Genomic DNA, 21,472 nt, shown 5'->3' on the forward strand with positions numbered 1-21,472 from the left:
TCTTCAAACTCATCAAGTGGCAGCCTGGACAAATGGCTATAACTCGTTCAACTCGTCAGATGGCAGTCGATGAGTTAAGTCCTACCTGCTCCTGATAAGCAGTTTGGTGCCTTTGCATTGTTTCCTCCACCATCGGTATCACGGTGTGAATGTGTGCATGAATGGGTGAATGTGAAATACATTATAAACCACTTGATTTATGTTTATAGAGAACGGCGCTATATAAATGCAGTCCATTGCCGTGTCCATGATGTACACAGATATAAATATAGCAGTAAACAGTAAATATAGCATCCACATAATTTACCGCACAGTGAGGTTTTCTATTAGATTGCACAGATCTAATTCTTCACATTCCCCAGATTGGCAGATGAACAGTGGGAAGAGGCAGGTCAATAAGTACATCCTCGTTTGCTTGAGTCTAATTCAGTTCAAGGGTTCATTTTACAAAACTTAGCTGTCTTTTTCCAGGGACGAATAACACCTGTGACAGGTGTGACTCGTCACCCGCCAACCATACTGTACCCACATGTTCTTCTCTTGTCCCAAGCTGGCTGAGTTCTGGTCTTACGCAAGGCAAAGCCCTTAATATCAACTTAAGAACCATGTCCCTTGGTAGCCATCTTTGGGGTGCCCCTCACACCTGTTAGTTTCTCCACGAAGGAATTATACGTTGTAGCTTTCGTCTCACTCATAGCCCGTAGTCACATCCTCCCTACACTGGAAAAGCCCAAGCCCACCTGGCTCAAGAACTTAATGTGGTTTCTGTCATCTGAAAAGGTACGGTACTCTTAAAGAGGCTTAATTGCCACTTGTTAGCCTATGCTAGAAGGCAACCGCTGTCACATTCAAAACAGCCTCACATCGCTTGACCCAGACTGATATAAGGAAATACTCCTTCTTTGAGGCGAGTGTCCCAGATACTCTGATGTGAACTTCTCCATTGTATCTTAGTTATTTATCAATCTACTTTCATTTAGTTAGTGTGGTTGCTATAGGCAACACACTATTGTATTGTATGCGGTCAGAGAACCTTTTGCCAGCACAGTGAACCTGTGTTTTGTAAACTTTCTGAGTAAATGTTATTCGGGTTGTAAGGCTTCAACTGACATCACAATATATAATATAAATATTAAGACGGAATTCATTTCGCAGTGGCTTCCTCGCGACTCGCGTCAGCGCAACCACACTTGCAATTTCCCCAGAATTCTAGTTTGTTTAGATATTTTGTCGTTTTTTCTTGGTCAGTCCTGTTCATGTAAAAAGTAAAAAAGAATCATGGTGATATATTAACAATAACTACCCCAGGTTTCTCTGTACCATCTACTGTGCGCGTCACCAATACAAATAAATAAATAATAATCATCACATTCAGGTTCTCAACCTCTTTAATAAGCATTTATTTGTGTTCCTGTGTACCTTGGATCAATGGCACTAACACAGTATTACATTTTTATTCATCGATACCACTTTTTAATAATACCATTGCTATGTATTTTGCCAATTATTTGGGGGCCCATAGTACTATATATCCTTGGGCCCACAGGTTGAGAAACACTGTTAAATAGACCAAACCCAAGCCTAATTTACCATTCAGGCTGGCGGGACCAAACCATGGACCATTGGCTGCCCTAACAGGATTAGGGGGATATGGTAGACTGTGGTGGCGGTAACGCCTACCTGACTGGCCAAACTCACTGGGATGTGATTTCCATTCGTCTATAGTCTGGGCCCTCGGCGTCCCCATCGCTTAATCCCTCTCTATTCTCTCTGTCGTCCTTCAGCTGTGCTAATCTGTAGGAAGGCTGAGGAAAGAAACACGTCTGTGTTCGAAGAGCTCCATACACATACACACACACACACACACACACACACACACACACACACACACACACACACACACCATTCTGTGATAAACACATGAGGAGCTGTCTTGGCTAGCAATATTCCAGAATAAGGGAGCTCACTTCTATTGGTGGTTTCTGGATAAAAGCAGGCTACTGCTGTCATGGTAAGAAGAATGTTTGGTGTTTGGATATTGTCTTGTTGTAGCTTACAGTTTGTACATCATTATCTGCTTGCAACGTCTAGAATTATTGAATGCTTTAACCAGTGAAAAATAGCAGATATACAAGCTCACAGCGCGGCACCGAGTGCCGCGCTGCGAGCTTGTAGATCTGCTATTTTTTGGAAAAAGTTGTGAAAATTTGTGCAAATCTTTGAATATATGTGAACGTTTGTAACTCAAATTTTGCTTCTGGGTCGTCCCTGGAACGAAATATTTTGAGTTGCGGGTCCGTGGCCAAATAAATATGCCGTGCTGTGAGCTTGTATATCTGCTATTTTTCAATAGTTAAAGCATAACATAATGATACACAATAATGTGTACCCGTTCTGAATGGGTTAATGCAGGGAAGTATTTGGTTTGTGTGTAGTTAGTATAGGCACTGCACAGTTTAATGTTAGTTAATTCATTAACGTATCATTTAACTGCATGCATGTGCCTCATGTATGTGTATTGTGTGCGTGTAGTTATGTGATATTCACTTAAGAAAATGTGTACATTTCACTGCAGCATTAGGGTAACCTGTTGGTGTTGTGTCACTCACCAGTCGCTCAGGTGTTGCATAATTGATTGCATAGCTGCATTTGTACTGTATGTCAGGAGAGGACACTGCCAGTGAACTGTGACTGTGAGAGCTGGCTATGGAATACAGTGTTAATTTTGACAGCAAATTTTGATTTAGTTTTAGTCATAGTCTTTTGAATAACATTTTCATTTAGTTTTAGTCATATTTTAGTCATCTGAAAAGTTTTAGTTTTAGTCTAGTATCAGTCAACTGAATAACATAACATTTTAGACGACTAAATCTAAAGTTGAAAATATAGGCTGTATACGGTATATATTTTGGCCGGCCTTGACAGTGTCGTATGGCAGAGTGGTTGCAAGCTGAGAATAGCCAACAAGCTCACAAGCTCACAATGCATTGCATTGCGACACGTCTTCTTCTAAAACAGGCAAAATAACACTTTTTAACAACAAGGAAAAACATGAACATGCTTTTATCTCTAAATGCTTGGGTCTACTTTAATACACCAGTATCCTGTCGAGATTTAAATGGCCTAGCACTTTAATTTTATACCAAATATAGCCTATGACCGTACTGTATCAATTCGAGCACTGATTGGTATACTGTAACGTATTTACTCAAGTACTGTACTTTTGAGGTGTTTTTACTTTAAAAATATTGTACTTTTACTTAAGAATTTGAAAACTTTAGTTACTAGTTATTTTGTAGATTTTGATTATTTTTACAAAACACATTAGCCACTTAAGTCATTTGAAAACAGCCGATCCACAAGGTCACAATGCGTTGCCTTGTGACGCATTGTGAGAATGTAGATCTGGCATTTTCAAAATATTTTTATACATTTTATACAATTGATAACTTGTGAAATGGGACATTCTGCCCAATGATTAAATGATTAAATGCAGCCCAAAACCCTCCTATTTAGTCTGGCTTTTAATTAATGTTTACTTTGCTTTACATTTACTTTTTAAACATTTATTCACACATCATTGTTATTATATTTTATTCATGTTCCATTTAAATATATATTGCTGTATTTATTTCTATTCTATTCACGTTTTAAAACATGAATAAAAGAGGAGTAGCGCATCAAAAAAAGTTTATCTAGAAGGGGAAAGATGGATGGAAGGAATAAAGTCGGACACGTACTATAGTCTGGTTGGAAACTAATAACGTGTTCCTTCCACACGCCTTGTCTCCGTTGTGTGCTTGTAGATCGGCTGTTTTCACTAGTTTGAATCATTTTTAAAATGAAAAATGCAAAACGAACGGTTTTGGACATACAAGGTTTTCACCCGACAACGACGAAATGTAGGCCTACTTGGTTACTTTACTGTTTACACCACTGACCTGATGTCTCCATTTCTCTTCCTGTCTGGTTCCAGGGTGGAACGATGCTCCTGAGAGGCCTGAAGTGAATGAACTGAACTTATGTAGCAGCCATGACAGCAGCGCAGCCCCTGGGCCTGTGGGTGGGCAGCCCTGTAGGGGAGGAGGTGGTGAAGTCAGTGCCTGAGGACGGGCAGGGGGAGGAGCCAATCATCCACAACCAGGAAGTCATTGTTGTTTATGGTGATGACCACTCTGCAGAACACAGGACCACCGTTGATAGGTAATGGCCATAATTTTGCATATCTAGTACTTCATACTGCATAATCATGCATACACAAATTGACATAAACATCCTCTACGTCAGTGGTTCTCAACCTTTTTAGGCCATAATCCCGCAAATACACAAATTGACATAAACATCCTCTACATCAGTGGTTCTCAACCTTTTTAGGCCATAATCCCGCAAATACACAAATTGACATAAACATCCTCTACATCAGTGGTTCTCAACCTTTTTAGCAAAAAAGAAGTGAAGGACCGCACACCGTCTCGAAGCTCCCCAAATATTTATTATAGTCAGCGGAATAAAACACAACGTTTCGGCCTGTGTTGGCCTTCTTCAGGTGTAAAACTGAACAGTGAATCACATTGAAGGTATAAATAGGGCATGCTGGGTAGAATTCAGAAAGATCATGACTGAAAACAGCCGGGGACTACGCCCCAATGAACTGGAGTCTGATTTTAAAATCAGCCAGATCAGCCTCAGGCTGTCATCAGCAGAGGCAGTGAGAGAGACAGCCCTATGATTCCTATAGGAGCAAGGGGTATAAACCATTTAAGAATAACCAAGCATGTTAACTAACATGAGGTATCAAAGTCCCATACCTATTACTATTGTATTACACTGATAATGTCAATAAACAGTGAAAATAACAATAAAAAGTGAAAACACAGTCAGAATACAAAAATAAAATTAAAAACAATGCAACAAGAAATCCAATGCAAAAGTAAAAAATACAATGCAGAAGTGAGAGAAAGCTAGTCATAGAAAAGGTTTTAAGTCAAATTCTTCGTTAAGACCAAATGGGGCCATAGTATTGAGATGGTGTATATAAAACATTTCCCTCTGTAGTAGGCGGCGTTCCAGATTTCCACCTCTAGGGGGTCTCTCCACCTTCTCAATACCCAAATATCTGAAGCTGGTGATGCTGTGACCTGCCTGTTTAAAGTGCAAGGCCACTGGGTTTCTTTCATCACCGCATCTTATATTAGAGCGGTGCTCGCTCATGCGGGTTCGTAAAGGTCTATTCGTTTTGCCTACATAACCAAGGCCGCACGGGCATTTAATCAAATAAACCACATTAGTGGTGCTGCAGGTGATTATACCACGTATTTTAATTAGTTTCCCACTGTGGGGATGTGTGTAGGACTTCGTTTTACTCGTAAAAACGCACTGGGCGCATCCACCACACTTATAATTCCCATCAGGAATATTATCTAGAAAAGTACCTTTTTCCTTTTGTGCAGGTGTATAAGATCTGACCAACTGGTCCCTTAAATTGGGAGGGCGCTTGAATACCACTGCTGGGGCTTCTTTAAATATTGTGTTAAGTCTTGAGTCAGATTGAATAATATGCCAGTGTTTAGAAATTATTTTTTTGAAAACAGAACCCATAGGTGAATAGCGGAGCACACAGCGTTAGTTTTTTTGGGTCTATTTTTAGGTATGAGGCATTCATCTTGTGTCATGGTCTTAAAACGATTGGCTGCACCATCTACCCATTCCTGTTTGTACCCTCTTTCCAAAAATCGATTGGTCAAATCATTAGCCTGTGTATTGTAACCCGTATCAGTACTGCAAACTCTCCTTGCCCTGTGAAACTGACTTTGATTGATTGATTGATTGAAGACTTTATTAGAAGTTTGCATAGGAAAAGGTACAGTTTCATGACGGTACAGTTCACTGGTGCAAGGTCTACTAAAAGGAGATCCATGAAAAGACTAAGCTTATTTCCACTGGAAACCATTGAAGTATCTCATATAACATTGAATGACAGACAAATAGAACACAGTACTATGCAGTAGATATGTAAAGAAAAACAAAAAAAATACAGTAAGTCTAAAATAAACAGTATATACAAAGAAGGGGCAGGGGAGGGTAGGGTTGGGCTAGGTTCATTTTTTACCAGTTGCGAACGGCTACTGCCTGTAAGTGGTTTTTCAGGGCAATTTTAAAGGATGCTAGTGATCCACACTCCTTTATGGCCTTCGGTAAGGCTTTCCACATTTTGGTGGTATAGCAGAAAAAAGAGTTTGACCCTTTGTTGGTTTTAACTCTGGGTTGAAAGTGATCTGTGGCGCTGCCTCTGGTGTTGTAATTATGGACATCCTTAATGTTTATAAAGTATTTTGAAAGGTACTTGGGTATCATAGTGGTGTAGTGTATCTTGTACACCAGGCCCATTGCAAGTTGCTGTACTCTGTCATCTACTCTGAGCCACCCCACTCTTAACTGGTGAGTAGCGGTGAGGTGACTGATAGGTAGGCTCCGTATCAGATGGGTGGGGTGGAAACTGTCCCCTCGTAATATGGTGTTCCTGTCAGTAGGTTTGCGATACAAGTCAGTTTGAATGGAGTTGTCATTTTTAATGACTAATACATCAAGGAAACTGATGCTGGTGTCACTGAACTCAATTGTGAATTGTAAATGTTCATTAGCAGAATTAAGATACGCATGAAACAGTTTAAGTGTTTCTGCGGTACCCGCCCATAGAATGAACAGGTCATCAATGTAACGTTTGTATAACAAAATATTGTCATAGAAGGGGTTCACCATAGAGTCTAGAACAAAATGTTGCTCAAAGTACCCCATATATAGTCGTAGTCTCTTTGGATGTGCGTGTATCCACCGCCTCTCAACCTTTTTAGGCCATAATCCCGCAAATACACAAATTGACATAAACATCCTCTACATCAGTGGTTCTCAACCTTTTTAGGCCATAATCCCGCAAAGTAATAATATTTGAACTGGGTACCCCCCACCATGACAAGCACTTGGAATTGTAGGAGTTGAGGCATTACATTTAGTTTCACTTAGGTTCCACAGATATATTGTGAAAATCGCAGATCTAGCAAGCTCACAATGCCTTGCTTTATGAGGCGTTGTGAGCTTGTAGATCTGCTTTCTTATTTTTTGCCTCTTTCTTATATTATTTGATTACTTTTGGTGCAGTAATGGTCTTTTGAGCAGTGCCTCTGCACTCAAATACTTCTTTCTCCCTCTTTTAGAATAAAAAAATCCCTTAAAAGTAATTAAATTGTCACTTCACTGAAGTGAAAAGTCTGAAAACTATGACAAAACATTTGGTAACACTTTCTATGAAGCCCACACTTATGCATTATGAGGGCATTCATAATGCATTATAACGCATTCATAATGCTATAATGTTTTATGACTGTTGACATAGTGCATCAGGAAGCATTATGTGTGTTTATGAGTGTAGTTATGAAGCATTATGAATGCATTATAATGCATTATGATTGCCCTCATAATGCATTATAAGTGTGGGCTTCATAGAAAGTGTTACCAAACATTTTCATCGACAACCTATTTTCATTGACGAAAACAAAATAAAAACTAATCTATGATAAAACTAGACTAAAATAAAAGACTAAATAAAAACTAAATGTTAGGGAGGGACTATTGGAGCAGAGATCCAGCAGAACTAAGACAAGTCGTTTTATGCTTGGTTGCATGCAGGTGTCACATTTGGGAAAATAGCAGATCTACAAGCTCACAACGCTCCGAGCTGCAACACGTTGTGAGCTTGTTATAGATCTGCCATTTTCGGCATGCAGCTTAGTATAAATCAGGCATAATGACGCCATCATCACTGCCTGCTAGGATACATTTAATTTTTTTATTTAAATGTTTTGGTGATGACCACTCTGTAGAACACAGGACCACCGTTGATAGGTAATGGCCATCATTTTGCATATCTAGTACTTCATACTGTATATACTGTACTGTACACTGTACACACACACACTCATGCATACACAAATTGACATAAACATATATGTCAGTGGTTCTCAACCTTTTTAGGCCAAGCTGCAACACGTTGTGAGCTTGTTATAGATCTGCTATTTTTTCGGCATGCAGCTAAGTATAAATCAGGCATAATGACGCCATCATCACAGCCTGCTAGGATACATTTAATTTTTTTATTTAAATTTTTTGGGGGGCTTTTTATACAAACACTGGTCCCATGTTCTCCTCTACAGTGAGGAGCCATTCTGTAGGATTTGCCATGAGAGTGGTGGGGGTCCCGAGGAGCTGCTGTCTCCCTGTGAGTGCTCCGGCACCCTGGCCATGGTGCACCGCACCTGTCTGGAGCACTGGCTCACCACCTCCAACAGCAGCCACTGTGAGCTCTGCCACCACCACTTTGCCCTGGAGCGCCTAGCCAAGCCCTTCTCTGAGGTAAGCCGCCGCGCTACGCAAACAACGGCGCGCGCACGCACGCACACACAGTAGGGCATACGTGGGCAATTGGCGGCCCGGGGGCCACATGCGGCCCCCACCTTCACTTAATGCGGCCCACAGGTTAATACCGGAATACTGATATGTTATTGATTTTAGCTGCTACAATTCCAAACATGACCTGCTTTAATTCCTTCAGTCTATATTAGTAGCTTAATGACTAGTATAGTAGTATTAAAATGTATGTTTTATGTCCAATGTATTTGTATTTAGGTTCATAAAGTTAAAGTATATAACTAAATGCGTTTGAATTAAATCAAAATGTTCCATTTCAGGATTCCAATTAAAAAATAACAAAAAATAATTCAGGATTCCAATTCAAAAGAAGCAAAAATAGCCGATCTACAAGCTGCGATGAGTTTTGAGCTTGTAGGTTTGCTATCTTTGCTTCTTTTTGTATGAGATACTAGAATGACAAAGTAGGACGTAGCAATATGCATTGTGGCCCTCTGGAGTGAAGGTGGAAATAATAGTGGCCCTCGCCATCATCACAGTTGCCCACCCCTGCACTAGGGCATTAACGAATAGTGATTTTTAGTTCAAATTATTCGACCTCAAAGTATTTGAATAGTCGAATATTCGACAGGACTGGCCAAACTGTCAAATATTAAGTGAGCAAGAGGCGAACATTGTGAAAATAGCCGATCTACATGCTCACAACGCCTCGCAACGCGAGGCGTTGTGAGCATGTAGATCTGCTATTTTCACAATATTTATCTGTGGAACCGAGTCACATTAAATGTAATACCTGCAATTCCAAGTGCTTGTCAGGGTGGGGGTCCCCAGTTCAAATATGTTTATGTTGGGGGTCACAGCCTAAAAAGGTTTGAGAACCCCTGGTATAGAGCATTAACAAATTCATCCACCAGGGGCATTGACAACTCATTCTTATGACTTATCTAGCCAAGCTTTATAAACTATATATTTTTTTAAAGAGAAAACAATAGAAATAAGCGAATATTCGACTTCGGTGACGTCGTCGAATAGTGACTTTGATATTCGGTGAATGCCCTAACGCACGTGCACGCACACACGCGCACGCACACACACACACACACACACACACACACACACACACACACACACACACACACACACACACACACACACACACACACACACACACACACACACACACACACACACGGGAATAGCATCCTCTTGCCACAATGTGATGAAAATGAATAGGCCATTGTGGCAACTTACTGTAAATAAGTTTGACATTTAACCTGCGAGTGTATTGCCCGTTTGTGATGCATCGCCCATATAAGAGTATATGACTTACTACAATCTGCTGGACTTTTGAGTGCTCGCCCTTTCCATTTCTTTTTTAATGTAGAGTAGCCAATCATTTTCACCCAACTTTTCGCCATTATCCCTGATAAGATAATTGATTAAAATGTTCCTGTAGTAATCCTCGCAATGAGATCTGTCCGCTGCAGGTCACAATGCCCAGGATACAGGATAACAAAATGATATTACCAAGCCATGATATCTGGCCTTGCTACTGGGGCCAACAACACGAAAACATCTCCTGATACCTTGTTATGCTTAATTGTCCAATCAGAATGTGACTAATGTATTCTGTAACTCCATATATCTGGGAAATCATTATGCTTTGTACTCAGAGATACTATGGGTGAAAATGCTCTACTGTACTTGTACAGTACAATTTGAACTCTGACTATATTTTCAATACAACTAACAGAAAACCCATATTCCCCGGTGTGGTCTCCCTTTATTGTGTCTTCAAATCAATATGGGATATTCATTGACACTGACAAACTGTGGTTTTACTCTGTGGGTGGAAACGTCTTCTGGAAAAGGAATTACAAATATGGGAATTAAACCAAAATCCCATCAATCCCCACCAGTCCCCACATAACATTTCTGTGTTGACTGGGAGCACGTGGCTCCATCCTACTCCTCCCGAGTCCCACTCCCTCCCGCCCAACAGTCTCTGCTGACAGGTGTCGCCCCAGCCTGTAGGAATACATGCAGTGACAAACAGGGGCGTCACAAGGGGGGGAAAGTGGGACTGAGTTACTAGGGCCCAAGGTGGAGGGGCCTTAATTATTTCATACTTTAACTATTGAAAAATAGCAGATATACAAGCTCACAGCGCGGCACCGAGCGCCGCGCTGCGAGCTTGTAGATCTGCTATTTATGAAAAAGTCGTGAAAATGTGTGCAAATCTTTGAATATAATGTATTTTTTAAGTGAACATTTGTAACTCAAATTTTGCTTCTGGTGGGTCCCTGGAACTAAATATTTTGAGATGGGGGTCCGTGGCCAAATGCATATGGGGGTCCTTCACATGAAAAAGTTTGAGCACCACTGACATAGAAACATAGGTTTTTCAAAAAACCTTATAAGGATTTGAAATATTCAAAAACTTGCACAAATGTTCACGATTAAAAAAAAATAGCAGATCTACAAGCTCGCAGCGTGGCACTCGGTGCTGTGCTGTGAGCTTGTATATCTGCTATTTTTCAATAGTTAAAGCACCCAGGGCCCGGAATTTTGGTGCGACACCCCTGGTGACAAATATCACCCTTCCCTCCCCCAAACACGGGCCAATTGTGTTCGCAATAATAGACACCCGACAAAGCCGGGTGCACCACGGTGGATTAGAACCCACGAATACCAGAAAACCGTAAAACAAACTCGACCCAAACTCATTTCCCAACGGGTCTGTGGCCTCACTTACTGCCAATTAAATATGCCCTCGAGTGGCATTATTGCCATAAAATCTCCATAGACTCCCATGTAATTTATAGTGCACAGATCATGCACGCCCATGCACAGATCATGCACCATGTTTGTGCAGGCTGTTCACAGCTTTCAAACAAAAAAAAGATTGGAAACCCGTTCAGGCATTCTTGAGATAATAGCCATTATGTTTTACATTATGTAAGCAAAGATGGCTGCCCTGTATGAAAGATGGGGTTGTATGGGGGGTGGAACATGCAAAATCGCGATTGAAATCATGTTTACTAGATTTAATGGGGTCCAAAAAAAAATGTTTTAAATAAAAATTTTATTTTATTTTTTTCTAAGTAAAAGTCGCCAAAAGTCGTCTGGCAGGGAAGTCCATAGTGAGAAAGTTGATCTAAAAGTGGTTTGGCACTGTATGAGTTAAGCTAGATGCAGATTAGACTAAAATCAAATCTGTGCTTCCCTAACCCTAACCCTAACCCTGGAACAAAAACGTTTGCGATAGGGGTCCATCCGTGGAACAAAATTATTTTGAGATGGGGGTCCACGGCCAAAAACACATTTTGGGGGTTCTTAACCACTGATAGGCACATTCTACAAATGTCTTCTAAATCATAACAATATTCGGGAAAAAACTTATGTTGCCATCAGTGTTTCTCAAACTTTGTCATGTGAAGGACCCCCAGAATGATATGTAGCCTATTTGGCCACGGACCCCCATCACAAAATATTTTGTTCCAGGGACCCCCAGAAGCAAATATTTGATTTTAGTCTATTCTGCATCTAGCTTAAGGCCACAGTACCCGTTGGGAAACGAGTTTGGGTCGAGTTTGTTTTAGGGCGAGTTTTCCGGTTACCGAACCCACAACCTCCCTGGTGGTTGGTAGGGACTATTGGAACTGGTTTCCACGTTGGAGCACATGCTGCTGCTCTCTCATCCTTCTCTCTCTCTCGCTGGACTGCGTTTAAGCCTATAAAGCCACTTAGCTGGAGAGACAGATTAGACGCTAGCTCTCTTCCCACTCGCTTCCTCCTCTGCACACAGACAGGACAGGACAGGCCTCAGTATAATTAGCTTCCTCCTCTTGCTATTGCATGTGAAGCCAGCAGCCTGTAATCTCCTGCTTAGGGGCCATGTGTCTGTCGCTTCATGTCGCCAAGGTACACACTGGACATTTCAACCCTGCTTAGGGCTGTCACAATTATTACATAATCGCCTAATTGCGATTATTTGACATAATCGCGATTATTTTTCATAATCGTCATAATCGTTTCAATGTTGAAAAAATGTCATGTATTTTTTTTTTTTTGTAAAAAATAGTGGAAATAGCAGATCTACAAGCTCACAACGCGTCGCATCGCTGGACCAAGTACATTTACTCAAGTAGGCCTACTATTTTGGGCTATACTTTACTGGAGTATTTCCAAATTTCTTTTATTTTTATTTTATAATTTTTATCCCACAATTTTGCAACCCATTTTTCACCCAGTGCCAATTGCCTATGTAATCCTGGGCTCTGCTCTCCCTCTGCCGCGCCTGGGGAGACAACGGACTGACCTCATGCTTCCTTCAATGCATGAGTAGTCCAAGTTGTTTCTTTTCACCTGACAGGGGGGATTTCCCCGGGATGGACGTAGCGCGTGGAAGGAACACGTTATTCCAACCAGTTCCTTTCCCCTCCATCAAGCGCCCCGGCTGGCCAGGGGGAGGCATTATTGAGACCAGGATTACTGCATGTTTTTGTGAGGGTATCAACCCTAGGAGACACGGGGAGAACATGCAAACTCCACACAGAAAGACCCTATCGCTACCTAACCCTATTTCCAATTTTCAGTACTTTTACTTCTACTCCACTACTTCTCAGAGTCAAATATTGTAATTTTTTTTTACTCCACTACAACTATTAGAAAACTTAAAGGGAAACTAGGTAACTTTATGCCTATTTTTTTATGTTTATAAATATAAATATTTTAGCCGTCATCATTTCCCTCTATCAGCCACTATATTGTTGTGCTGGGTTGTTGTTTCCTTACAGAAAGACACATTCCTCTGTCTGTATTTTGGTTTTGTTCAACTGTTTATGTTGATATTCCACTGTTTATGTTGACATTCATCCATTGGAGGGGCGTTTTTGTCAGGGGGAGCTGGCCAGAGCTCCCTTTGAACTTGACAAAGCAGGGGTTCTGCACTGAGGTAATTGATTGGGCCATAAACGTGTCAATTGCTCGTTAGTGATCTCTCTGATCAATGAAAGCATCCAATGAAAGACAGCTACCTGTTCCATGCCTGTCATAGAGGGGAGGGGGAGGGGGGATGTGTTTGTATACAGACAGACTTGCCTAGTTCCCCTTTAATTTACTAGTTGCTTACTTGCTTTGTAGATCATTATTACAAGAAGACATACATTAACCACTTCAGCCCTATTGAAACGTAGGCTATTTTCAAAAGATGTGTATACATTTGAAACCTTTGAAATGGATACTTTTAGTTTTGGTACAGGTAACAATATATTGCACTATTGATACTTTAATTTAAGTAAAAACATTGAGTACTTTTATGCACCACTAGTCTGTGCATAACACACACCTACAGTACCTGTGATCTCTCTGACGCGACCATGGTTTTCCCAATGACCCTGAGCGCAACGGTGGGGGCACGGGGGGCTGCAAGGGTGATGACGACAGAGGCGTGCTGTCTCAGGCGACCATGAGCCATGTGAGACACCGCCGAGCGAGCGGTAGTGATGTGCCGTTCTGGACAGAATAAATCTTCGCCCCCCGACTTTCGGCACCTCTGCACGGTCCAAGTGAACACAGCGAAGCGCTCCCTACCTCCTTGCCCAACACTGGCCCCCGCCGTTGCGCTTAGGTTAATTGGGAAAATAGCGGTCGCATCTCTGACGTGTACGTACGCAGGGGCGGCCTTAGCTATGTTTCACCAGTTTCAATTGAAACGGGCCTCGGCCACCAGGGGGCCTCCAAGAGCTGGCCAGCAAGCCTTGTTCAACTTGCAACTTGTCACTGCACATTCCTCTGTTGCCACGGCAAGCTTTTTTGTCACTCACTAATGCTTATGAAACACTAAGGATTATTATTTAATGTCAACATTCAATTACCAAGTGGAAGATGTAACTCAGGTAAAGTAATGAGTTTAACTAAGTTCACCTGATAGAGTTACTGACATAATACTTTTTAATAATCATATACCCTTGTTAATATAACGCCATTTAGGTCAATGCTATAACATTATGTAGTGATATAATAATAATATATAAATAGCAGCCCGTCATTGACTCCAAGTCAACTTCTATGTGCGTTTGTTGCACGGCTACTGTTGCCGGCGGCGGTACACACACACACACACACACACACACACACACACACACACACACACACACACACACACACACACACACACACACCTTTTTCTCCTAAGACGGGATATGGCTGTGAGGAGTTTTTGGTCCAAACACTCTATAGCAGGGGTGGGCAACTTTGATGATGGAGAGGGCCACTACAGTTTCACACTCACTCCAGAGGGCCACAATGCATATATATCAAAAATAGCCGATCTACAAGCTCAAAACGCGTTGCACTTACTATTTTTTAAGTGGAATCCTGAAAAGTAACTTTTTTTTTAATGTATTTGTTCATTTCAAATGCATTTATATGTTCTTATGTTAACTTTATGAACTGAAATACAAATACATTGACATAAAAAATACAACATTTTAATGTAGTTTATAGATTAAATAAATCTATAAACTACTAATATAGACTGTATAAGTAATTAAAGCCGGTAATTTTTCCATGTTTGCAATTGTAACAGCTGAAATCAATAATATATCAGTACTCCAATATCAACCTGCGGGCCGCATTAAGTGAAGGTGGGGGCCGCATGTGGCCCCCGGGCCGCCAGTTGCCCAGGTATGCTCTATTGCATACAAATAACAAAAAATTATTCAGGATTCCAATTCAAAAGAAGCGAAAATTGCCTGCGATGCATTTTGAGCTTGTAGATCTGCTATTTTTGCTTCTTTTGTATGAGATACTAGAATGACAAAGTAGGACTCTGGAGTGAAGGTGGAAATATAGTGGCCCTCAAAATCATCACAGTTGCCCACCCCTGCTCTCTAGTAACTAGTCCTATCAGAACATACCCATTTTTTAAATATTTGAATTAAATGAAATCACTTACCCTACCTTTAATGTGCTCTGAACGTCTCCATTCTCCACAGTGGCTGTGCTCTCCATCCATGCAGCACCAGAGGAGGACCCTGTGTGGGGACGTGCTGTGCTTCCTGCTCATCACTCCCCTGGCCAGCCTGTCGGGGTGGCTGTGCCTGCAGGGAGCCATGGACCTGTACCCCAGCAACACCATGGAGGCCATGGGACTCCTGGTCCTCACCCTGACGCTCTTCACCATATACGTCTTCTGGACCGTGGTAAGCTGAGGATCCAGTCATGTACAGTCCAGTCCAGGGACGTGCTGGCCATTGGGAAAAGCGGGACAACTCCCGAACGGCCGGTTCATTCCCGGCCGGTCCATTTTGGGGGCTAGGCGGCCAACAAAGTAAATAGTCACTGTCGGGCAGAAACCTCGTATCTCCATCTATCTATAAATGCGAGAAGTCTCTGCGTGTCTGCGTGTATGTAATCCGCGTATCTCGAGAACCGTTCGTCCCACCGGCTTCAGATTCGGCACGCGCGTTCCCCGCCGCGGCACGGAGTGCAGTGCCGGGTCTCGACCCGACCCGACGCGCGGTTTTCCCGAACCGGCGCGAAACGTTCGGAATCTCCTTATTTGATTGTTGGTTTATTTGGTTGATTGTTGACATCAGGCTGTTCCGGAGGAAATCGGCGAAAGCTCTGACTCATTGTGACATCACTTCATAAAAGGCTCTGACATCACGTACGCCACATGAGTCAACAAAACATCTCTGTGAGTGTGTATGTATGTATGTAATCCGCGTATCTCGAGAACCGTTCGTCCCACGGGCACGCGCGTTCTCCATATATGGGCATAAAATGAATGCCCCCATATATGGGCATAAAATGGATTGCAGACAGACAGATACAGATATCTCCATATATGGACATAAATGGACAGAGGCAAACAGATGGTCAAAGATCTCCATATATGGGCATAAAATGGACGCAGACAGACAGATACAGATATCTCCATATATGGGCATAAATGGACACAGGCAAACAGATGTTCAAAACGGGTCCTATGACAACAGGTATAATGAGGTTTGCATTAAAGGGGGAACCGGCACTGTGTCTGCAACACAGTTGGAGGCACAGACAGATACTCCATATATGGGCATAAAATGGACGCAGATAGACAGATATCTCCATATATGGGCATAAAATGGACCCAGAACTATAACTGCAGTGATCTCCATATATGGACATAAAATGGACAGCGACATACAGACAGACAGATACAGATAACTCCATATATGGGCATAAATGGACACAGGCAGACAGATGGTCAAAACGGGTCCTATGAAAACAGGTATAATGGGGTTTGCATTAAAGGGCGGGGCATTCATTCCCTATTTACATTGTTCCGAGTTGGCCAGGTCGCCGACTAGACGCTGGGCCGCCCGAAGGGCGGCCCAGCTTCTAGTGTTTCTAATTTGTACATTTTTTCGCAAAGCAAAGCCCTGCTTCATCATACAAGGCTGTCGCACAAAAGTAGTGAAAACAGCAGATCTACCAGCACACAACGCCTCGCGGTGCGAGGCGTTGTGTGCTTGTAGATCGGCTATTTTCACTAGTTTAAATCATTTTAAAATGATAAATACAAAACTAATGGTTTTGGACATACAAGGTTTCCACCCGACAACAACAAAATAGAACTCATGTAATTGGCCCGCTGGCTTGTCACTTGTCATGATCTGAAATGGCAAAGTACTGTAGCAGCAGCGTTATTGAGAGAGATCTCTCTCTATAGCGCGCAATGAGGGCCTCTCCAACTCTTTTTCCCGGGCTGAATCAGGGGCCCAGCACGTCCCTGATCCAGTGTTCTATTTCAGCAGTGGTGTAAAGCAACTGAGTACATTCACCTTAAGTGTTGTACTTAAAGGAGTTGTTCACCACTTTTCAACCTGTCTTCATATAATAGGTCCTCACTAATGTTCATGATAAAATATCACAATTTTTTTCTACTCAGTCCAAGTCTCCTAGGAGAGCTGTGGGAAGTTCAGAATCCATCGTCTTGTGACATCATCATTTTCCCAAAGAAAATAATTAATCAATATTTTTGAAATAAATTTTTTTTTATCGCGAGAACAATGGCTTCCACTTTAAAATTGCAACTTTTCAGGAATAGAAAGCCTGCAGTTTCTATAAGCTGGATTGGCAATCGATGATGTCACAAGATGATGGGTTTCTGACCTGCCCACAACTCTCCTCTGAGAAAAAAAAGAAGAAAAAGAAGCTATTTTTCAGTGAGCACCAATTATATGAACATAGGTTGAAAAGTGGTGGAGTGCCCCTTTAAGTACAATTTTGAGGTGTTTGTACTTTACTCGAGTATTTCCAGTTTTAAGTACTTTTACTTCTACTCCACCACATCTCGGATCCAAATATTGTACTTTTACGCCACTATAATTATTTGAAAACTTTAGTTACTAGTTACTTTGCAGATATATATTATAATATTAGAAAACATACATTAACCACATCAGCTCTATCTTTTACCTATAAGGCTATTTAACAATAGACAATCTACAAGCTCACAATGCGTCGCAATGTGAAGCGTTGTAAGCTTGTAGGTCTGCTATTTTCAAACATTTTGTACTTTTACTTTTGGTTTTAAGTACATTTTGAGGCCAATGCTTTTGTACTTTTGCTCAAGTACACTTTGAATTCCCTGACACTCTTCACCATATACATCTTCTGGACTGTGGTTGGTCATGTACAGTCCAGTGTTCGTTTCGTCCTCATTTCACTGACGAAAACTAAATAAAAACTAAGCTATGATGACCGATACAAAGACTAGAATATATTGTTGATTTCGTCAACAAATAAAAAACTAGACTAAAATGTTAAGGAGATATGCCAATCTTATTTATTTAATCTATTATTGTATATATTCTCATAAAGAGAGTGATTCGTCATTCTTCAAGTCTCCTGCCCCTTGTTGTAGAACTGGGGGTTAAATGGCTTGCTATAACAAAACACATTTACTTTTACAAGATGTAACAATTTCCTTGAACCTTTACAGTGGGCTTGATAAGTTGTGTATTTACAGTATTTCTTCGCATGCACAGTATAAGGATTCACGTGTGGGTGCTCGGACACGAGTTTAGCCCAATAGCTCAGGCACCGTTGTGATGGGATAATCAAAACTTTATTTGGCCACATAATGGATAGGGGTCACAATTTACAAAGGAGTTCCGAATGCACCCTCAACAAGTGTAAAGAAACTACGTATTATTGGGTGACGTCCAGTGTTGTTTTTGACGGCAAATTTTGATTTAGTTTTAGTCATAGTCTTTTGAATAAAATGTAATTTAGTTTTAGTCATAATTTAGTCACCTGAAAAGTTTTAGTTTTAGTCTAATTTTAGACGACTAAATATCATAAGATTTTAGTTGACTAAATCTACAGTTGATTTGGTCAACTAAAATGTATTTTTGCAGGCCTTGATGGTATCGCAATGACTGATTTTACACTTGGTTGCGTTGCTGAAAATAGCAGATCTACAAGCTCACAACGCCTCGCAGTATATCTGCTATTTTCAGCACGCAACACCTGAGAGCAACCAAATTACTTTCTCCTCCACTAGTCCCTCCCTAACGTTTTAGTCTAGTTTTTATTTTGTTGACGAAATTGTCAATATATTTAGTCACAGCTTAGTTTTTATTTCGTTTTTGTTTCGCTTTCGTCAGTGAAAAAAACGCAGTCGACAAACATTTTTCGTCATAGTTTTAGTCGACGAAATCAACACTGGTGACGTCTAGTACTAGTCTATTTTTCCTCCTCCAGGTATCGCTGCGTTACCACATCCACCTGTTCCAGACATGGACCAAGACAGACCAGAGTGTGAAACTCAAAGACCCCCTTCCGGCAAACGCCCCATCCACACCCCACCAGGCCCTGTCGCTCTACTTTCTCAGCAAGACCCCCAACAAGGACACTATGGTGCAGGTCTAAATGGATCTGATCGTCACTTCTTCGGTACCCAACCTCAAACACAAGGGAAGGATAAATCGTGCATTACATTCACCCATTCACGCACACATTCATACACCTGTGGCGGAGCAAACCATGCAAGGCACCAACCTACTCACCGGGAGCAATTAGGGGTTCAGAGTTTTGCTCAAGGACTCTTCTAAATTAACTCAGGGGGAGCCCGGATTCGAACTGGGAACCCTTCGGGAACCCTTCGTGCTCTAATAACGGTTTCTCTACCCCTGAGCTATGCCGCCACAAGGATGAAGCTATACAGATGAGGGATTGCGCATTATTAAGAATGCTTTAGTGTTCTTTAGCCATTCTGAACAAGCCATGAAGCTCAATTGTTTTAACTTAATTTTTTTTACCGCCAAGGCAATATTGAGGTGAAGGAAAATGGACTACAACAGCCTTTTGGATGTTTCCTACGCCTTTGTTTTTTGATAAATTAATGAAAACGTCAAATGAAAGGACATTATTCTTGGTGGAAGCTGTACGGGACACATAAAAAGGATGAAAGCCGTGAAATTGAAACAACACTATCCTGTTTAATCCTGTTTAATTACCATATCCAAGGATCTAGGGGACCTGCTTCCATCCATCCATCCATCTTCAACCTCTTATCCAGAATCGGGTTGCGGGGGTAACAGTTCCAACTGAGACCTCCAGATTTCCTTATCCTGAGCAACTTCCTCCACTCCCTCAGGGAGTATACCGAGGCGTTCCCATGCCAGTTTGGAGATATAATCCCTCCATCTGGTCTTTGGTCTGCCACGGGGTCTCCTCCCAGTGGGACGCGCATCGAGGACCTTCCTAGGAAGGCGCTCGGGGGGCATCCCTACTAGATGCCCGAACCACCTAAGCTGACTCCCTTCCAAGTGTAGGAGCAGCGGTTCTACTCCAAGTCTCTCTCGGGTGACTGAACTTCTCACCCTATCTCTACGGGAGATACCAGCCACCCGTCTGAGGAAACCCATAAGTCTACAATAAGTCGGACTCATGACATTTCCTGTGGAAGCCAAGGAGACAGTGAAGCATCCCTAACCTTGTATAGACGAATATTTGTATTCAGGGAAGGTTTTCACAAAGGTAAAACAACATCTGTTACAACTCTGCAGTTCCAATGAAGGAGCTTTAATTATGTGCAAGACAATGGATGAATAAACAACATTTTAACAACTGCATTTGCTTAGAAAAAATCATTATGCAAACGCTTTAATGCACACAGAGAAATCCAGTGTTTAACAATGGACCCAATAAGACCCATAGATGCATTTGCCGCTCGCGTTTACTCGTGGAGCGTGCATCTTACTACCAATTACTGTACATTGTTGCGACCGTCAGGGAGCAGTTTACTATGAAAACCTCCACCGGCCGTCCGTCGGTCGGTCACACGTCACACGTCACACCTTTGCCCTGCTCATATCTTTGCATCAGTATATAGGGCTTGTTTGTTTATTGTACCAGTAAGTCATCGTATCGCATCAGTATATAGGGCTTGTTTGTTTATTGTATGACATCACGCCACATCATCAGCTGTGGACTCTGTGATGTCATCGTATCTCCATATATGGCCATCTCCGTATATGGAGATATAACAATGGAGATATAACAATGGACCCAATGGACCCAATAAGACCCATAGATGCATTTGCCGCTCGCGTTTACTCGTGGAGCGTGCATCTTACTACCAATTACTGTACATTGTTGCGACCGTCAGGGAGCAGTTTACTATGAAAACCTCCACCGGCCGTCCGTCGGTCGGTCACACGTCACACGTCACACCTTTGCCCTGCTCATATCTTTGCATCAGTATATAGGGCTTGTTTGTTTATTGTACCAGTAAGTCATCGTATCGCATCAGTATATAGGGCTTGTTTGTTTATTGTATGACATCACGCCACATCATCAGCTGTGGACTCTGTGATGTCATCGTATCTCCATATATGGCCATCTCCGTATATGGAGATATAAGTCGTCCATGCCCAAGTATGGGCTGGTGAGGTCAGACTTTGTGTGATGCGTAGGTTATTGCGACCGTCAGGGAGCAGTTTACTATGAAAACCTCCACCGGCCGTCCGTCGGTCGGTCGGTCACA

The 21,472-nt window shown here is 41.8% G+C and overlaps 1 protein-coding gene across 1 annotated transcript; it reads left to right on the forward strand.

Moving 5' to 3' along the window:
- Positions 1–4,033: 4,033 nt before the first annotated feature.
- On the forward strand, positions 4,034–19,353 carry LOC308288073 (E3 ubiquitin-protein ligase MARCHF3-like; the record flags this gene model as incomplete). The annotated part of the gene is made up of 4 exons (XM_080729416.1): positions 4,034–4,203; positions 8,208–8,406; positions 15,423–15,629; positions 19,186–19,353. The coding sequence occupies 4 exons, from the start codon at positions 4,034–4,036 to the stop codon at positions 19,351–19,353; spliced, it is 744 nt and encodes a 247-aa protein (XP_080585542.1).
- Between the last annotated feature and the right edge of the window lie 2,119 nt (positions 19,354–21,472).

Source organism: Nannobrachium achirus (genome assembly GCF_963921795.1).
Source record: "Nannobrachium achirus genome assembly, chromosome: 7".
NCBI lineage: Eukaryota > Metazoa > Chordata > Actinopteri > Myctophiformes > Myctophidae > Nannobrachium > Nannobrachium achirus.